This window comes from Salmo salar, chromosome ssa01 (assembly GCF_905237065.1).
Source record: "Salmo salar chromosome ssa01, Ssal_v3.1, whole genome shotgun sequence".
Classification (NCBI taxonomy): Eukaryota; Metazoa; Chordata; class Actinopteri; order Salmoniformes; family Salmonidae; genus Salmo; species Salmo salar.
In genome coordinates this window covers 64,080,093-64,095,305 of record NC_059442.1, presented here as the reverse complement: position 1 = coordinate 64,095,305, position 15,213 = coordinate 64,080,093, and the positions used below count along the sequence as shown (strand labels likewise).

The following is a 15,213-nucleotide window of genomic DNA, read 5'->3' as shown; positions in this document are numbered from 1 at the left end:
GAGCAACCTCAGCACCCCTACGTCCTGCTTCTATGTCTCCCTAGCTTTGGGACACAACATCAGCAGTCTATGTATTGGTTGGACTTCCTCAGTTGTGAATGAATGGTTTCTAGGTGAGTGGCTACAACAATATAGTAGGCTACACCAAACAAAAACGTTCCCTGTCAACAAAGGAATCATGTCTAGGAACTCTACTTGCTATATATAAAGTGAACTGTGACCCTCCCTATCAAATAAAGGTCTGAATCCAACTTTTTGTTGAACTGCACCATATTCCTGCTGTGTAGACAGTACATTTCATGGTAGGAAGTATTGAGTAAAGTGCGTGGTCTAATTGGCAGCCCACAGTCTAACTCAACAGGAATATGCTGCTGTTCGGACAAAAGTTGGATTCAGACGTTTATTTGATAGCGACGGACACTTTTCATTTTACATCTGGTAAGTCGTTTTTCTAGAGATTGTAAAAATGCATTTGTTGACAATAAACCTTTTTTTTGTGAGAAGCCGGCTATATTGTGGAAGGTTTACTTTCTGTCGCCAGCCACCAGAACGATGCATAACTCATGGAGTCCAACCAATACACAGACTACTGATGTTGTGTCCGAAAGCTACAATCTTCCACACTATGACAGTCTAGCATATGGCTTGCCTCCCCAAAGAGGAAGACTGCTGTATTGGTTTCTCAATGAAGGATCATCAATAGGTCCCTGGAGGGTCAGGGTATATGTCTGTGGACCAGCAGCCCAGCGGACCAGCGCTGCGGATCTATCAACCGCCCGCTCGGCTGTTTAAACGCCGATTTAAATCCTCTCCTTTCAATACCAAACGAAACAAACACGTGGATTGCAAAGGGATCCTTCTCAATACGCACGGTGGAGCCCGTGTACGCATTGGAAACAACGGAATTCTGACCACAAGAAACTGTTTAAATATAGGAGTTGTGTTTTTCGAGAGTAAACAACGGTGAAGTTTCCGCAGATTTCAAAATGAGTGACCTCGAGGAGGATTTTTCCAAGATTTTAATGTTGAAGGAGGAGAGGATACGAGACTTGGAGATGCGTCTGGCGGACAGGGAGGACGAGATCCAAGAACTGAAGAGGAAACTGCACAAATGTCAGTCCGTTTTGCCCAGCGCTCAACTTATTGGACCGAGGACCAGGACTCGGGCGCAAGGCATCTCGGCGGAGCCTCAAAACTACCAAGACCTGTCGAGGCAAGCCTTTCGGAAATATGACAAGTCCGAGTGGTAAGAGTTTGAACCTGGTGTTATTGGTGTCGAATTATTTAGGGTTTTTATACAGCAAAATATGTTTGTTTATCCATCGTGTGCAGTTGACGAGGTAGGCTATAGAAAACATATAAAACAAAAATGTAGCCTAATGGTTTGAGTTGCATTTAGACTACTTTAAACAGATAGGTGTGATGTCAGGCCATTGAATGTCAATCATTCACAATGACAACAGGGCTGACCACTAGTTCTACTGTGGAGATGGAGACGCGCTTCCATGAATGGGGCAGTGCGAGCGCGTTCATTCTTGGGGCCGATGACGTAGCTCCAAGACAGGCTTCCAGGAGGAGTTTATGGATCCGATCCATCATTGCATTCCCACCGGAGGTAAAGTGGAGGAAGCACGAAGCATTATTGGCTTTTAGTAGCTGGATGCTAAGCGCCCGAAGTATAGTCTGAGGATATTTAATACTCCATTAGAAAAAGCTTTTTTGACCATATGCTCTCCTTATCACCATCCGTTTCACCTTTGTAGCTTCAGTGTTGGATGTTCTAAATTATTAGGGTTCATTCTTTGTAGGACCGACTCCCTTGGCCTGGTAACTGGATGAAATTTGATTACAGATGTCACATCATGAAAGCAAACACAGAGGAAATGAATGGATACAGAGCTGTTATTTTTTTAAGGAAATGAATGCCTCATCTTTAGGCCTAATCAGATTGAGTCAATGGTATCCGGCCTAATGAGTTACTAAACATACACTTCAGAAAAAGTGTTTATCAAAAGATTCAAATATATTCCTGATGATTTAACAATGGCAGTTCAACATACCAAAGTCATGCACAATAAACACCAAAATGGCCATTTGCAGTAGGTAGTGTGATCAATTAGGTTTCTTTTAACTCAACACAAGCCCATTCATAAAGTCTTCACTGTGGATTTCACTGTAATTTCCATTTTACTCTAAAGGTTTTTCCTGTGAGACTGACACAGCAACTCATCTTCCCTGACAGCTTTGTTCTCTGTGACTAAAACCGTATGGTATGGGTGGTGACCTTTTCAAACTGCTGCTTACCCTGTCTAGACAGACATTTACACACATGCACGCACGCACACACACACACACACACACACACACACACACACACACACACACACACACACGGTCTGAATTAGATTAGAAACTGTACCCACTGCACGCACAGTAAAAGGCCAATATGAGCTGATTGTCAGGTAACCAGATAGCACTAAAATAACTATACAAGGAGAAGATTAGTGTTATTAATAATTCAGTGTTCTACTGTTATGTCAGGCCATAATGATCTGTTGGAAATTTAGAAATTTTTCAAATTATGTTTTCAGCCCTGCTGGTGTTCCATAGTGAGTCATGGGAGAGCGCAGTGATTTTCAGAAGTTAGGAACTAGTGTCACGTGAACGAACAAAATCTTAATTTTTAAAAATGAGTTCCAAGACAGCTGGCTCCTGGCAACATGTGTCGGTTTAGCATGACGCCATCTGTCGGAAGACAATGGTATTATCCATAAAGAGTAATGCCATTAAAGTGCAAAATAATTGCTTTCATGTCCTCTGGTATTTGTTCTCTTTCTATGGAAAATGATCCCTTTCGGGATACTAGTACAGTGGTGGTCCAAGGCCACAGGCAGCTGATGAAAAGGATGGAATGTCTTGATTCCTGGTTAAAAAATGGGATGTGTGTTGTTATTTAATGGATCTGGTTGTGCACTTGCTTGTGGCTCTGTTAGGGGTCAGAGACATTGAGACATAGTGACCTCAATTCGTGTCAGAACCAGGTACCAACGGACAGCCTCCTGATCATCGGATTACAGAACCATGGAGCAATGGATCCTGTTCCTATTGATCGCCATAGGAAAGGGCTGAGCTGGAAGTATAGCGAGGTGAAATGTAAGCCTGTCTCCAACACAGAGGTGGTTTAAAGGGCACAGGGAGGATGGGAGGGATGGAGGATAAGAAGGGGATGTACTTATCTGGTTGTTGAAAGTTGACCTATTAACTTTTATTTGGGAGTGGAAGTGTACCTAATGGTTCATTGTCAGTAGATTTAAGCAATGCCCAGGGCCAGGAGTTTATGTGATCAGTGCCCTACTCCCCACAAATGTAAAATTATTGGTTTAAGCATGGGCTAAACTGAGTTTCCATCCACTACACTGTTTATACCAGTCCTTTTTAAATCCAGGAAAGGAAAGTATCGGGATGCAGGGCATGTTTTCCTGGTCAAATCACTTGGTCAGGAACAAATCCTGGACCTAGAATGCCTCATTGGTCAGTAGGTTTGTGTAATGAGGTCTCCAGGAAAGTATTTTGTTTAATACTAATACCTTATCTCACGAATTACATCTCAAGCTAAAAGGGAAAAGAGTATAAACTTGCCTCTTAAACTGTTCTTCCCCTTGCAGAAGTGATTAGCATTCTCGTTTTACCAAATCATATATTATGTCAGAGTTGTTTAAACTTTGTTGTCCCTAAAGCACCCATTAAAAGGTTCAGGGTCTTGATCTTCAAGCCAGCTCTCATTGCCACACTATTACAGCCAATATTATATATCACTGTCACCATATCATAGCCAGACTTACAGTGTGATAATAGAGCAGTAATAGCATTGTAAAAACAGCTGTTGAGTGGTTGGGCAACATAAACTCTCCTATCCAGACCTTTTGAAAACACATAGAAGGATCCTTCAGACAATGTTTTTGGTCACAGTTTGCTGTCCTCTGTAGCTTAGTTTAGTATGGCGCTTGCAACACTAGGATTGTAGGTTAGATTCCCGGGACCACTTGTATGTAAAATGCATGCGCATGACTGTAAGTCGTTATAGATAAAAGCATCTGCTAAATGGCATATATTATTATTATTATTATCATATATATTACAGTTAAGCATGATTAAGGTCCAATAATGGTATTTCTCTAGATCACTGGTTTCTGAGTTTCATTGATCAAAAAGTTTGTGTGCACCAGACATTCTATTAGTCTTCAGATATTCTCCCTAACTGCTCAGTCACTGTTAACACATACCACAAGAGGGCAGTTTTGATCTTTTTTTCAAGTCATCATACTGTCTGGTGACTGGCTATGGACAGAGCTACAGCACTTTCTTACCACATGCGATTCTAACCACTAACCCTAACCTTGAACTTAGCCCTGACCCTACCTCTACATTAAGAATAAAAAGCTCATGTAGGCTACTTGCTTGTCGTTAGTGACGTTAATGCCACTGGCGTTTCTAGTGACTACTGTCCTTTGATCTTACAATATCACACATCACTGTATTTTGATTTAACATAAAAGGTGATTAAAAACGGGCCGCGATAAGTGGCGAAGGTCTCAGACTTCAATTGGAGTAGGGCAGAAAAACACAAGGAGTTTTGCAAGATGCACGGTTCGTGGTGCTCACTCCCGTGAGCGGTGTTGCTGGCTCGGCGCTCGAGGTGGCAAAATATTAGCTGAAGTCTTGAGCAGTCGCCGCGCATGGTTGACCAATGAGCAGAGTTCATCTTGTCAACCAATCAAACAATGTTTTAACCTGTTGGAGGTAGGGGGCAGTATTGACACGGCCGGATAAAAAACGTACCCAATTTAATCTGGTTACTACTCCTGCCCAGTAACTAGAATATGCATATAATTATTGGCTTTGGATAGAAAACACCCTAAAGTTTCTAAAACTGTTTGAATGGTGTCTGTGAGTATAACAGAACTCATATGGCAGGCAAAAACCTGAGAGGATTCTATATGGGAAGTGGCCTGTCTGACAAGTTGTTGTTCATCTTGGCTCTTTTTATTGAAGACTGAGGATCTTTGCTCTAACGTGACACTTCCTACGGCTCCCATAGGCTCTCAGAGCCCGGGAAAAAGCTGAACGATATCGAGGCAGCCTCTGGCTGAAACACATTATCGCTTTTTGCAAGTGGCCGATCAGAGTACTATGGGCTTAGGCACGTGCCCGAGTCGACCCCATGCTTTATTTTCTTTCGTCTGTTTACCTAAATGCAGATTCCCGGTCGGAATATTATCGCTATTTTTACGAGAAAAATGGCATAAAAATGGATTTTAAACAGCGGTTGACATGCTTCGAAGTACGGTAATGGAATATTTAGAATTTTTTTGTCACGAAATGCGCCATGCTCGTAACCCTTATTTACCCTTTCGGATAGTGTCTTGAACGCACGAACAAAACGCCGCTATTTGGATATAACAATGGATTATTTGGGACCAAACCAACATTTGTTATTGAAGTAGAAGTCCTGGGAGTGCATTCTGACGAAGAACACCAAAGGTAATAACATTTTTCTTATAGTAAATCTGACTTTGGTGAGTGCTAAACTTGCTGGGTGTCTAAATAGCTAGCCCTGTGATGCCGGGCTATCTACTGAGAATATTGCAAAATGTGCTTTCACCGAAAAGCTATTTTAAAATCGGACATATCGAGTGCATAGAGGAGTTCTGTATCTATAATTCTTAAAATAATTGTTATGCTTTTTGTGAACGTTTATCGTGAGTAATTTAGTAAATTCACCGGAAGTTTGCGGGGGGTATGCTAGTTCTGAACATCACATGCTAATGTAAAAAGCTGGTTTTTGATATAAATATGAACTTGATTGAACAAAACAGGCATGTATTGTATAACATAAAGTCCTAGGTGTGTCATCTGATGAAGATCATCAAAGGTTAGTGCTGCATTTAGCTGTCTTCTGGGTTTTTGTGACATTATATGCTAGCTTGAAAAATGGGTGTCTGATTATTTCTGGCTGGGTACTCTGCTGACATAATCTAATGTTTTGCTTTCGTTGTAAAGCCTTTTTGAAATCGGACAGTGTGGTTAGATTAACGAGAGTCTTGTCTTTAAAATGGTGTAAAATAGTCATATGTTTGAGAAATTGAAGTAATAGCATTTCTAAGGTATTTGAATAACGCGCCACAGGATTCCACTGGCTGTTACGTAGGTGGGACGATTTCGTCCCGCCGGCCCTAGAGAAGTTAATGACAATATTCGAGCTGACAACAACCGGGGAAGGAGGGTGGGAAGGGTAAACTGGAGGTGAAGATGAAGATGGAGGACAAGGGGAAAAAGGAAGAAACTGGAACATATTATGAATAAATATAAAGTGGGGGATTGTACAAACCCTCAGGAAGACTTGGTGAAGGAGAAGATGGCGGACAAGGGAAACAGAAGAAAAGTGAAATATGTCCTGAGTGAATATGGAATGGAGGTTTGCACAGAACTTCTGGAAGAGCTAGATAAGGACATTGAATATGACAAGAGTGAGGGTGAATCAATTGTGGTGGCAGGTGTAGTGATGACAGTCAAGAATGAGTTGAGTGTAGAGGGAAGTGTAAATTAGGGATACGTGCTCTAGTAGCTCGGAGATGGAACCTTACAGGAGCCTGAAGTATCCGCGGTGAGGACTGCCGAGTTTTGGACTTGTTCCGAGGATGTAAAGGATGATTCTGGCCCAGTGGGAGGGAGATTGGTGGAGAGATTGGATCCTTGCAGTTTGGCTGAAGAGTGGAGGACTGTGATGAAGAAAAATTTAACAAAAAGTGCAAACGTTGTTAATGAGTATAGGTTTTTGGTTGGAGTAAGGTACACTAACAATTATGCTTTTTTGGGGAGATGCATTTGAAGTATCAAGGATGGTAAGGGATGCATTGGGAAAGGTGGAGACGGTTAGAGTGACCAGAAGTGGTTTTGTTTTGTTTTCTTGTGTGTTGAAAGAGCAGATGGAAAAGGCGTTAAGGATCGACAAACTATCGACTTATGAAGTGGAGAGTTTAGATTTTTGTAGCAGAGCACTGTTAAAAGGTCTCATCTCTGGTGTTGCGTTGGATGTGGAGGCCTTGTGATTTATGAGGAGCATACCAGGAGTAGTTGGAGCATGTCGGCTGAACCGTGTAGTGGATGGGGGAAAAGAAGAAAGCCTGTCGGTATTATTGATGTTTGATGAAGTGTTTCTCCCTTCACATGTGAAAATGGGATATGTTAGATATGCGGTGAGAGCTTTTGTGTCCAAGCCGTTGTTTTGCCAGAATTACTAAAGGTATGGACATGTATGAAGTGTGTGCCGAAGGAATGTTGTTAAGGAATCTGAGGGTGTACGATGTTGTAATTGTGATGGCAACCACATTTCAAATTCCTTGGAGTGCCCGGTTAGGGTAAAGGTGTCACGTCCTGACCAGTAAAAGGGGTTGTTTGTTATTGTAGTTTGGTCAGGGCGTGGCAGGGGGTGGTTGTTTGCGGTTTAGTCTGTGCACCTTACTGGACTGTTATCGTTGTTATTTTGTTTAAGTGTGGTTACCTTCAATAAATCGAAGATGAGCAATATACCCGCTGCATATTGGTCCGATGATTTCTCCTCTTCAAACGACGAAGATTAGGACAGAACCACCCACCATAAGAGGACTAAGCAGTGGAGGAGGGAGCAGCAGCAGGAGAGCTACTTAGAGTCGTGGACATGGGAGGAAATAATGGATGGAAAGGGACCCTGGAGGCAGGCAGGGGAGTACCGGCGCTCGAAGGAGGAGCTGGACGCAGCAAAGGCTGAGCGACGGAGATACGAGGCACTATATCCTCCATTTCAGGAGGTGAGGAGGCAGCCCCAAAACATTTTTTGGGGGGGGCACACAGGGAGTTGGAGTAAGTCAGGCAATAGGCCTGAACCAACTCCTCCTGCTTATTATGGGGAGCGTTTGGCGTTGAGAGCACCGTGCTATGCGGAAGTGCGCACGGTCTCGCTCATCCGCACGCACAGTCCGGTACGGTTGATACCAGCCCCCCGCAAGTGCCGTGCTTGAGTGGGCATCCAGCCAGGGAGAAGTGCGCCGGCACAGCACATCTGGCCACCAATGCGTCTCCTAGGCCCACACTACCCTGCGCTTGCTCTACGCATGGCAGCCACTATGCCTCAGCACAGCCCAGTTTGCCCTGTGCCAGCACTCCGCCCGTGCAGGGCTACAGTGACAATCCAGCCAGGATGGGTTGTGCAGGCAGTGTGCTCCAGACCTCCAGTATTTATTCAAGACCCAGTGTATCCTGTTCCTGCTCCTCGCACTAGCCCTATGGTGCGTGTTACTGTTCTGGCGCCTCCAAAGCCAGCCCCACGCATAAGGCCTCTAGTGCGCCTGCCCAGTCCAGTACATCCTGTTCCTGCTCCTCGCACTAGCCCTGAGGTGCGTGTCATTAGTCTGGCGCCTCCAAAGCCAGCCCCACGCATCAGGCCTTCAGTGCGCCTGCCCAGCCCAGTACGTCCTGTTCCTGCTACTCGCACTAGCCCTGTGGTGCGTATCACTAGTCTGGCGCCTCCAAAGCCAGCCCCATGCATCAGGCCTTCAGTGCGCAGTCCCCGTCCAGAGCTTCCGGCGACAGTTCCCCGTCCAGAGCTTCCGACGACAGTTCCCCGTCCAGAGCTTCCGGCGACAGTTCCCCGTCCAGAGCTTCCGGCGACAGTGCCCCGTCCAGAGCTTCCGGTGACAGTTCCCCGTCCAGTGCTTCCGGCGACGTCCTACAATCCGGAACCGACAGAGACGGCCCACAGTCCGGAGCCTGCAGAGACGGCCCACAGTCCGAAGCCTGCAGAGACGGCCGACAGTCCGGAGCCTGCAGCGACGCACCTCAGCCCGAGGTCTCCAGCGACGCACCTCAGCCCGAGGTCTCCAGCGACGCACCTCAGCCCGAGGTCTCCAGCGACGCACCTCAGCCCGAGGTCTCCAGCGACGCACCTTAGCCCAGAGCCTTCAGCAGTGGTCTACAGCCATGAGCCTTCAAGGGGGGTGGGCAGGTTAGAATGGGAACTAAAGCCGGAGCCTGAGCCACCTCAGTATTTGGAGCATTGGGGAGTCGGGTGGGGGGGGTTGTAGCACGAGAACCGTCGGTGACGGCAGCCACCCTCCCTTTAAGTTTGGGGTTATTTTTGTGGGGTTTTTGTGTTTCGGTGCTTCCGGGGTCTGCACCTTTGGGGGGGGGGGGGGCGGTACTGTCACGTCCTGACCAGTAAGAGGGGTTGTTTGGTCAGGGCGTGGCAGGGGGTGGTTGTTTCCGGTTTAGTCTGTGCACCTTACTGGACTGTTATCGTCGTTATTTTGTTTAACCTCTCTAGGGTCGGCGGGACGAAATCGTCCCACCTACTCAACAGCCAGTTGAATCCCGTGGCGCATTATTCAAATACCTTAGAAATGCTATTACTTCAATTTCTCAAACATATGACTATTTTACACCATTTTAAAGACAAGACTCTCGTTAATCTAACCACACTGTCCGATTTCAAAAAGGCTTTACAACGAAAGCAAAACATTAGATTATGTCAGCAGAGTACCCAGCCAAAAATAATCAGGCACCCATTTTTCAAGCTAGCATATAATGTCACATAAACCCAGAAGACAGCTAAATGCAGCACTAACCTTTGATGATCTTCATCAAATGACAACCCTAGGACATTATGTTATACAATACATGCATGTTTTGTTCAATCAAGTTCATATTTATATCAAAAACCAGCTTTTTACATTAGCATGTGACGTTCAGAACTAGCATACCCCCCGCAAACGTCCGGTGAATTTACTAAATTACTCACGATAAACGTTCACAAAAAACACAACAATTATTTTAAGAATTATAGATACAGAACTCCTCTATGCACTCGATATGTCCGATTTTAAAATAGCTTTTCGGTGAAAGCACATTTTGCAATATTCTCAGTAGATAGCCCGGCATCACAGGGCTAGGTATTTAGACACCCACCAAGTTTAGCACTCACCAAAATCAGATTTACTATAAGAAAAATGTTATTACCTTTGCTGTCTTCGTCAGAATGCACTCCCAGGACTTCTACTTCAATAACAAATGTTGGTTTGGTTCAAAATAATCCATAGTTATGTTAAAATATCCTCTGTTTTGTTCGTGCGTTCAAGACACTATCCGAATGGTAAAGAAGGGGGACGCGCACGACGCATTTCGTGACCAAAAAATTCTAAATATTCCATTACCGTACTTCGAAGCATGTCAACCGCTGTTTAAAATCCATTTTTATGCCATTTTTCTCATAAAAAAGCGATAATATTCCGACCGGGAAAGCGTGTTTAGGTTCAAAGACGAAAGAAAATAAAAACATGGGGTCGACTCGTGCACGCGCCTCAGCCCATTGTCCTCTGATAGAGCACTTGCCAAAAGCGCTAATGTTTTTCAGCCAGTGGCTGGAATTACATCATTCAGCTTTTTCCCGCCTTCTGAGAGCCTATGGGAGCCGTAGGAAGTGTCACGTTACAGCAAAGATCCTCAGTCTTCAATAAACAGAGTCAAGAAGCTCAAGGAATGGTCAGAGAGGGCACTTCCTGTACAGAATCTTCTCAGGTTTTTGCCTGCCATATAAGTTCTGTTATACTCACAGACACCATTCAAACAGTTTTAGAAACTTTAGGGTGTTTTCTACCCAAAGCCAATAATTATATGCATATTCTAATATGCAGTAGTAATAACCAGATTAAATCGGGTATGTTTTTTATCCGGCCGTGTAAATACTGCCCCCTACCCCCAACAGGTTAAGTGTGGTTACCGTCAATAAATCGAAGATGAGCAATATACCCGCTGCATATTGGTCCGATGATTTCTCCTCTTCAGACGACGAAGATTATAACAAAAGGAGTATGAAGTGCCAAGGGTCAGGAATATACAGACAAAAGACTTTACAATTTACATACAGTACCAGTCAAAAGTTTGGACACACCTACTCATTCAAGGGTTTTTCTTTATTTTTACTATTTTCTACACTGTAGAATAATAGTGAAGACATCAACACTATGAAATAACATGTTGTCGTGCCCTCTTCACAATTGTCTTGGTGTGTTTGGACCATGATAGTTCATTGGGGATGTGGACACCAAGTAACTTGAAACTTGACCTGCTCCACTTCAACCCTTTCGATGTTAATGGGGGCTTGTTCGGCCCTTCTTTTCCTATGGTCCACGACCGGCTCCTTTGTCTTGCTCACTTTGAGGGAGAGGATGTTGTCCTGGCACCACACTGCCAGGTTTCTTACCTCCTCCCTATACAGTGAGGGAAAAAGTATTTGATCCCCTGCTGATTTTGTACGTTTGCCCACTGACAAAGAAATGATCAGTCTATAATTTTAATGGTAGGTTTATTTGAACAGTGAGAGACAGAATAACAACAAAACAATCCAGAAAAGCGCATGTCAAAAATGTTATAAATTGATTTGCATTTTAATGAGGGAAATAAGTATTTGACCCCCTCTCAATCAGAAAGATTTCTGGCTCCCAGGTGTCTTTTATACAGGTAACGAGCTGAGATTAGGAGCACACTCTTAAAGGGAATGCTCCTAATCTCAGTTTGTTACCTGTATAAAAGACACCTGTCCACAGAAGCAATCAATCAATCAGATTCCAAACTCTCCACCATGGCCAAGACCAAAGAGCTCTCCAAGGATGTCAGGGACAATATTGTAGACCTACACAAGGCTGGAATGGGCTACAAGACCATCGCCAAGCAGCTTGGTGAGCAGGTGACAACAGTTGGTGCCATTATTCGCAAATGGAAGAAACACAAAAGATCTGTCAATCTCCCTCGGCCTGGGGCTCCATGCAAGATCTCACCTCGCGGAGTTGCAATGATCATGAGAACGGTGAGGAATCAGCCCAGAACTACACGGGAGGATCTTGTCAATGATCTCAAGGCAGCTGGGACCATAGTCACCAAGAAAACAATTGGTAACACACTACGCCGTGAAGGACTGAAATCCTGCAGCGCCCGCAAGGTCCCCCTGCTCAAGAAAGAACATATACATGCCCGTCTGAAGTTTGCCAATGAACATCTGAAAGATTCAGAGGACAACTGGGTGAAAGTGTTGTGGTCAGATGAGACCAAAATGGAGCTCTTTGGTATCAACTCAACTTGCCGTGTTTGGAGGAGGAGGAATGCTGCCTATGACCCCAAGAACACCATCCCCACCGTCAAACATGGAGGTGGAAACATTATGCTTTGTGGGTAAGGGGACAGGACATCTTCACCGCATCAAAGGGACGATGGACGGGGCCATGTACCGTCAAATCTTGGGTGAGAACCTCCTTCCCTCAGCCAGGGCATTGAAAATGGGTCGTGGATGGCTATTCCAGAATGACAATGACCCAAAACACACGGCCAAGGCAACAAAGGAGTGGCTCAAGAAAAAGCACATTAAGGTCCTGGAGTGGCCTAGCCAGTCTTCAGACCTTAATCCCATAGAAAATCTGTGGAGGGAGCTGAAGGTTCGATTTGCCAAACGTCAGCCTCGAAACCTTAATGACTTGGAGAAGATCTGCAAAGAGGAGTGAGACAAAATCCCTCCTGAGATGTGTGCAAAACTGGTGGCCAACTACAAGAAACGTCTGACCTCTGTGATTGCCAACAAGGGTTTTGCCACCAAGTACTAAGTCATCTTTTGCAGAGGGGTCAAATACTTATTTCCCTCATTAAAATGCAAATCATTTTATAACATTTTTGACATGCGTTTTTCTGGATTTTTTTGTTGTTATTCTGTCTCTCACTGTTCAAATAAACCTACCATTAAAATTATAGACTGATCATTTCTTTGTCAGTGGGCAAACGTACAAAATCAGCAGGGGATCAAATACTTTTTTCCCTCACTGTAGGCTGTCTCATCGTTGTCAGTGATCAGGCCTACCACTGTTGTGTCATCGGCAAACTTAATGATAGTGTTGGAGTCGTGCTAGGCCACGCAGTCGTGGGTGAACAGGGCGTACAGGAGGGGACTAAGCACACACCCCTGAGGATCAGTGTGGCAGATGTGTTGTTGCCTACCCTTACCACCTGGGGGCGGCCCATCAGGAAGTCCAGGATCTAGAGGGAGGTGTTTAGTCCCAGGGTCCTTAGCTTAGTGATGAGCTTTGTGGGAACTATGGTGTTGAATGCTGAGCTGTAGTCAATGAACAGCATTCTCACATCGGTGTTCCTTTTTTTCTGGTGGGAAAGGGCTGTGTGGATCTGTTGGGGCGGTATGCGAATTGGCGTGGGTCTTGGGTTTCTGCAATGATGGTGTTGATGTGAGACATGACTAGCCTTTCAAAGCACCTCATTGTTACCGACGTGAGTGCTACGGGCAGTAATCATTTAGGCAGGTTACCTTCACTTCTTGGGCACAGGGAATATGGTGGTCTGTAGGTATTACAGACTCGGTCAGGGAGAGATTGAGAATGTCAGTGAAGACACTTGCCAGTTGGTCTGCGCATGCTTTGAGTATACATCCTGGTAATCCGTCTGGCCCCGTAGCTTTGTGAATGTTGACCTGTTTAAAGGTCTTGATCACATTGGCTATGGAGAGTGTTATCACACAGTCGTCCGGAGCAGCTTGTGCTCTCATGCATGCTTTAGTGTTCCTATTTTGTTGTGTAACGCGGGTCGTATAAAGGAGACCAAGGTGCGGCGTGTGAAGTGCTCATATTTACTTTTAATGAATATACTTTAACAAAACAGTTCCGTCAGGTGACATACACTAAACAGAAAACAACTACCCACAAAACCCAGGAAGAAAAACCCCTACTTAAATATGATCTCCAATCAGAGGCAACGAGGATCAGCTGCCTCCAATTAGAGATCAACCCAAACAATCCCAACATAGAAATAGAAAAACTAGAACTTAAACATAGAAATAGAAAACAGAAAACAACCCAAAACACCCCCTGTCACGCCCTGACCTACTCTACTATAGAAAATGACATCTTACTAGGGTCAGGACGTGACATGTTGCCTTACAACCTAGAATTTAAATTCATTTTTGGGGGGTTTGTATCATTTGATTTACACAACGTGCCTCCTACTTTGAAGATGCAAACTATATTTTTTATTGCGAAACAAACAAGAAATAAGACAAAAAAACAGAAAACTTTAGCGTCCATAACTATTCAAAGCCAATACTTTGTAGCGCCACCTTTTGCAGCAATTACAGCTGCAAGTCTCTTGGAGTACAGTGGTTTCTCCTTTAAATGTTGTGTCATACTGCGGACACCTTGCGTGCTGCTGCAGCATTCTGTGGCATGTCATTTAATTCTCAGCCATTTTTTGTTACTGCAAGTTATTGCTAGTTTGACCACCAGAGGGGATCTTTGAGAAGCATTTGATAGTATTCCGTATTGGCATTACCAGAGAATTTAAAACCTTTTTTTTAATAACATAGTATATGGGATTGATTGAAAGGAATTTGGCTTAATTCATTTGATTAATATTATGGTGTTTCTATTTAAAGGAAAAAAACGAAACCCTCAGGGTTTCCGTTAGGATGGAATGGAAAATATGGCAATGTACAACATGACCGTCAGGAGTAGGCTACAGGATTGGAGGATTCTAAATTGTTTGCCTTCATTAGACAACTTTGTTTCAATATTTCTGTAAATCAGTGATATTTATTCCCATAGTAATTTGTGGGAATTAATAAATCAACATCTGCATTTTGAAAGAGTATTTTTCATCATTATTTTATTAACGAAATGTGTTTATTTGTTTATTAGGCTACTGTGCAGTCTACAATACATACTGTAGTAAACATGTGAAAGTGCCTAATTCCTTACATAAGGGAGAGCAGGCCATGTCTGTACTACAGAATGTAGGGCACGCTGGAGACCGGTGTTATTTCATAGTTGTGATGTCTTCACTATTATTCTACAATGTAGAAAATAGTAAAAATAAAGAAAAATCTTGCAATGAGTAGGTGTGTCCAAACATTTGACTGGTAACGTTACTTGCTTATTTAATTTGATTAATATTATGGTTTTAATATTCCATGAAAAATGAAAAACCCTCTGGGTTTCCGTTAGGATGGAACAGAAAATATGGCGCTGTACAATGTGACGCTCATAAATTCAGAACATTGTCAGTTTGTAAATTCAGACCATTTCGCTCTCGGAGCCCACACTGGACGTTCGGGCCGAGGAGTAGGGTTGATTTGAG

General features: G+C 43.9%; 1 protein-coding gene across 2 annotated transcripts in view; it reads left to right on the top strand.

Moving 5' to 3' along the window:
* The first annotated feature begins 634 nt into the window (after window positions 1-634).
* The window catches only part of LOC106607187 (cGMP-dependent protein kinase 1), a 189,901-nt gene continuing 175,322 nt past the window's right edge, over window positions 635-15,213 (top strand). For both annotated transcript variants that reach the window (XM_014203919.2, XM_014203904.2), the window contains exon 1: window positions 635-1,246. In XM_014203919.2, coding sequence (XP_014059394.2) covers window positions 987-1,246 — 260 coding nt within the window. In that variant the 5' untranslated portion in view covers window positions 635-986. The remainder of the gene's footprint in view (window positions 1,247-15,213) is intronic.